General features: G+C 39.2%; 1 protein-coding gene across 1 annotated transcript in view; it reads left to right on the top strand.

Annotated features, from left to right (window-relative positions):
• Window positions 1-2,700, top strand: part of LOC108801799 (olfactomedin-4-like) — a 12,674-nt gene extending 9,974 nt beyond the window's left edge. Inside the window, exons 4-5 of the mRNA XM_018573709.1 lie at window positions 681-831; window positions 1,795-2,700. Of these exons, the coding sequence (XP_018429211.1) occupies window positions 681-831; window positions 1,795-2,633 (990 nt within the window). The 3' untranslated portion in view covers window positions 2,634-2,700. The remainder of the gene's footprint in view (window positions 1-680; window positions 832-1,794) is intronic.
• Window positions 2,701-5,180: the final 2,480 nt, after the last annotated feature.

Consider the following 5,180-nt stretch of genomic DNA (forward strand, 5'->3'; position numbering starts at 1 on the left):
GGGACAGGAAGCGAGGCAAATTTCAGTTAACTGCAAAACTAACAGAGATTTTAAAAGGTTTCCCATTCTATCCAACAATAAAAAAAGGTTTTGTCTGGAGCTACACTTTAACTTTTTATTTACTGTTTCTATATATTTAGAGTATTTTACAGACTATCCACCATCATCAGACCTGTAATTTTATTGATACTGTGCAATGTATGTACAGTATTTATAGTGATAATGGCCAAACCTGGTAAGACAGTCATATATTATAAATTCATCTGTAGCACCTGCATTACTCCATGTCAATGCAGTTGAATCCAAGGTCTTAACAAATATTGGGGCTAGAAAAGAAGAACAAGAGTCCTAAATGTTTATTGTATTATATGTTGGTATCAAAGTATTTCCCTCAAGACTCTGGACTCTCAAAGGCCCAGTTAATGAATAATGCATAACAAGTAAATACAGCCCACATAGTGAACAGATCAAGCTTTTACTTAAAAGTAAACTACACCTTTAAAAAAAATATTAATACATGCACACTTCTTCATAAAAGAAAGGAGCCAGTAAAGTGGGTGCAGTGCTCTGGCTACTGCAGATTCTCCCTCCCATCCCTGTCCGTAGCTCGGTATGGACATTCAGTAACCTGGATAGGAAGAAGAATAAATGGACTACAAGTTTCTTTCTTTTTATTCCAGATCCATAATATCTCAGTCATGGTGAACCAGCTGGAGTCATACGACAAGAATAACGTCTTGGCCGTAAGACGGGAAATTGCCTCTCTGCGTAAGAAACTGGAGGAGTGCGAGAAAAATCAAGGTGTTCCAACTCCTCCTCCTGTCAGTTATGGTAAGTCATTGGCATTAGACTATAAACCTATTAATGACCTTCAGCAACCAATCAGAGTTAAGACTTTACTGATATGACGTGAGACAACTAAAATCTGTTTAGATGTGATGTTAAAGTGTATGTAAACCCTAACAAAGGAATTCTGATTTGCTCCCTTTTGGTCGGTTAAATATACAATTGAAAGTGTTTTTTTTCTACAAGTTCATTAAAAGCATATCTTTTGAACTTGCCAGAAATCCAGGGAGCTTTTAACTTCCTGACAACAAAGTGCTTCTACTGTATTAAAATCCCAAAGAGTCTTATCAGCCCTGCCCACATCGTCACTGGGTATTACACAACACTTTCCCCTTCCCCTCCATGTTCTGAAAATGAGATGGGGAGTGGGGGGGGGATGAGTTCTGTGGTCATAACATGTCACTTACTATAGAGGGGTGGCAGAAGGAAAAACTAATGCAGTCACCAGATATAAATAACTGGTAAGCATCAATATATACATTTTGCTTTCAAACCCAGGCTGGTTGCATGATCCATTTGTAAGGGTTGGATCAGTCATTCAGAACTCCATTTTTCTTATATACAGTCACTCAGACATCTACATTTCTTTATAAAATGCCCAACAATGAAGAATGCCTGGGGCAGACTTTTTTTTGTGCAGGAAATTATATTACTCATTATTTATCTATCACAGCAACACAGATAATATACATTTATGTACACATTTCTGTATATACTTTATAATCTTAGATTAGTAAGTTTTCCAAATGTCTTTGTATTCATATCACTTTTAGTCTTTATTCGCTATATTTTTTATTTTAGTTTAAAAAAAACAAAAACAAAAGACCATAATTGGCAAATACTTCACATGGGACATTTACTTTTTCATTTTAAAAAAATCTAGATATATGAAATGAATACATAAAACCAAGTATACATACTTTACATTTATGTTTTTTAAATCCACAGGTACCTGCAAACACGGCAGTCTTAAAAACATCAGCAAGCCATTTGTGGTGCAGTTGAACTGGCTAGGATTCAACTACAAGTTCGGAGGTTGGGGCAAGGACTCTTTTGTAGGTGCTGGTCAGGATGTACACTGGGTGGCCCCTCTAACCACAGATGCTCGCACCATGAACATCTTGAGATTATACCCTACCTATGATGATCTCTTGCTCTACAAGAGACCCACAGATAAAGTTCTCACCAAGACTCTGTCTTACAACAATATTGACTATTCCGGCTGTGGGCAAGGTGGTGGTATGATCTTGTTCAACAACTCCATGTATTACAACTGCTACAACACCAGGGACATCTGCAAATACAATGTGGACACTGGTGCACTAGAGAGGAAAACGCTCACAGATGCCACCTTCAACAACCGCTTCTCCTATGCATCGTCTCTCTGGCAAGACATTGACCTTGCTAGCGATGAAGATGGTGTTTGGGCCATCTCCTCTACGGAGGGGAATTCTGGAAACATCGTCATAAGTAAGCTCAACTCAACCACTCTAACCGTGGAGAAAAGTTGGTCTACTGCCCAGTACAAACCTGCTGTTACCAACGCTTTCATGGTTTGTGGGGTCCTGTATGCAACTAGAACCCTCAGCACCCGAAAGGAGGAAATATTCTATATGTATGACACCAGGACAAGCACAGAGGAGAAAATCAGCATTGTCCTTGACAAGATGATGGAGAATGTACAGAGTGTGAGCTACAACCCTAATGATCACAAGCTCTTCATGTACAATGATGGCTACTTGGTTACTTATGATCTTGCCTTCAAGCCACAGGAAAATGCTATGTAAAACTTTCCATAACTAAATGAAATGTAATTCCTCTTAAAACCCCCTATTTGGTTTTAGGCAGATGACATTTGGGTCAAGCATGATTGCAGTGTAATGAAAAATAGCTAATCAACATGGGAAATGCCAACCTACCGGCAGCTCAGAAAAACATGTAGAAGAGAATTGTCCTTGGGTGATGTGCCTATAAATGGGAAATCTAGCTGATCATATGAATCTTTTTAATAGGAGCCACCATTAAAGTGAATACACAGTATGAGAGCAGAAATATGGGAGCTGCAATTGCTGATTTGCCTTCTGAAGTTGCAGGCTTGGGGCTGTGAACCTGAAGCTGACTTTGCTAGGCAGCAAGCCACTGACCTGGAACAAGCAGGCAGCCAGTGAGGTTGGAAAAGTCTAAACGTTAGCTATGTTGCTCCTTAGACATGCAAAACTAACATCAGGAGAACAACCTCTTAACCTGTACTATAAAAAAAAAGCTCAACCCTACATCAGCTTTCAGTGTCTGTACCCAAATACCAGGCAATTCAGATTGGGCAATGCTTCAGCACATCCTGGTATTCTTAGAGCTTGCTGACCGCTCTCAACTCCCACACTCTCCTATTAGCCAGTGGTGGACCTACAGGTATTTAAGAAGACAAGAAGGAGCTGGCAAGCAAAAAGTGCTGGAGTTTTGGCTGATAAGAACTGTACACCCAAGAAGGTTGAAAACCCTTAGATGCCGGCACTTTATACTTATCAACAGCTTGTGACAAAGTCAAATTAAAACAAGTCGGTAATGGCAACTTTCACATTTCTGTCCTGACAAGTTCCTGTTGAAGATTTGTATGATCTGTTAAGCTTTGAGCATAAAGACATGAATATAGTCAATCCAGCCAATCTGTTCTGGGCTTTCACATTTGCAGCTGTGGTTTGGCCCACTAATGTTAAATCTGGTCAGTTTAATTAAATGTATTGTAAAAAGGTCTGCTATATTTTGTTTGTACTCTCTGTCAGAACACTGAAAACCTGTCCTTGCAAAAGGCAGTCTGAATGCATGAGCATAATACTGCACCATACTGATTTTTTTTGTGTGTATGCTAATAAATAAATATACACTGCATAGCTCTCTAGTCTGCCCTGTGTATTTTTTCTATAGGAATTCTAAATGAACCATGCCTTGGTGATTCTAGGCTTCTTCATGATAGTATATACATAGGAATACACTCTTTTTTTATACTAAATAAACTATGCCTTGGTGGTTCTAGGTTTCTTCAGGATAGTATATACATAGGAATACACTCTTTTTTTATACTAAATAAACCATGCCTTGGTGGTTCTGAGTTTCTTCATCATACAACAGGTCTGATTTTAAGTCCATTGTGGTGTGTTATTCCTATTCCTTTAAATGCTCCTCATGAGACAGCCCTGGTGTGAATGGATCCTTAAGAATAGAGCTACATTTGCAATTTTTTATTAATCACTGTAAAGTGGCAACTGCTTGCTAACGTAAGGTTTAAGTGGCTTCCTATGATGGAAGCATACAAGTAGCATATGATAGCAATTAATATTGCATGATTGCACAATGCTTCATTTGTATGCAGTTGTTCGCCACCCCAGGCTACTTGTGTAGCTGGCACCATAGGGAACCATTTGTTCAATCACTTTAGAAATCAGTAGATACTTCAAATCTATCTAAACCGCAAAACAAATATTTTATATATTGCAGATTCTTTATATGATGTAGCTGTCTTTGTTTTCAAGCTTTTTCTCCCTATATGTGCATCTGGTAATCCAGCAACAACAAACACACATTTTGTCCTTGGGTATTTTACGCCCACTAACTCCACTTTATATATGGAGAAAGCCATGGTTGTTCCTTAGCCTCAGATGCATATTGCTATATGGCCAGTAGATGGGACTGTGCACCACATCATTATAGCAATTGTTCACTGAGCTGCAGACAAATGTACAACTACAAGTTGTTGACATTGTGTGCGTGCTGTATGGCTTTCATCTGTGATCACTCAGTAAAAAGATAAAGAGTATCCTAACCCAAAAGCAAAATAAATGTAATATGTTGCCGCTTACCAGTCCTTTAGATGCAGTGGCTGCTTTGTCTATGGGGGGGTTGAATCTTGATACTAAATTAGGGCCAATAGACATGCTTTTGTTAAAAAGGCATTGGGAGCTATGCACTGCCATGGGGGACATGTAACACAGCTACAATTTTAAAAAACATATAACATACAGTGGTGAAAGGGTCCTTTTAATGCAACTTCAAGGGTGATATGGAAATCTTTAAAGAGATGCCTTTAACCTCTTGCAAACTGACCACTACACATAAACAGCTGGTCCACTGCCCTGTTGGTACGGAGCGGACGTACCTGTATGCTGTCCCGTCATCTACTGTGTTCATGTCAGAAGAATCGCTCACATAGTAATGCATGAGGATCGGCACGTGCGTATGGCCAAGCACACATCTATGTCTGCAGAAATGTGCATAGATGTTGTCTACATTGAAGATCTACCTTGGCTGATACAATGGTGCCTGGACCTCAGCTGGGTTAG

Source organism: Nanorana parkeri, unplaced genomic scaffold (genome assembly GCF_000935625.1).
Source record: "Nanorana parkeri isolate BGI_ZX_2015 unplaced genomic scaffold, ASM93562v1 scaffold2497, whole genome shotgun sequence".
NCBI lineage: Eukaryota > Metazoa > Chordata > Amphibia > Anura > Dicroglossidae > Nanorana > Nanorana parkeri.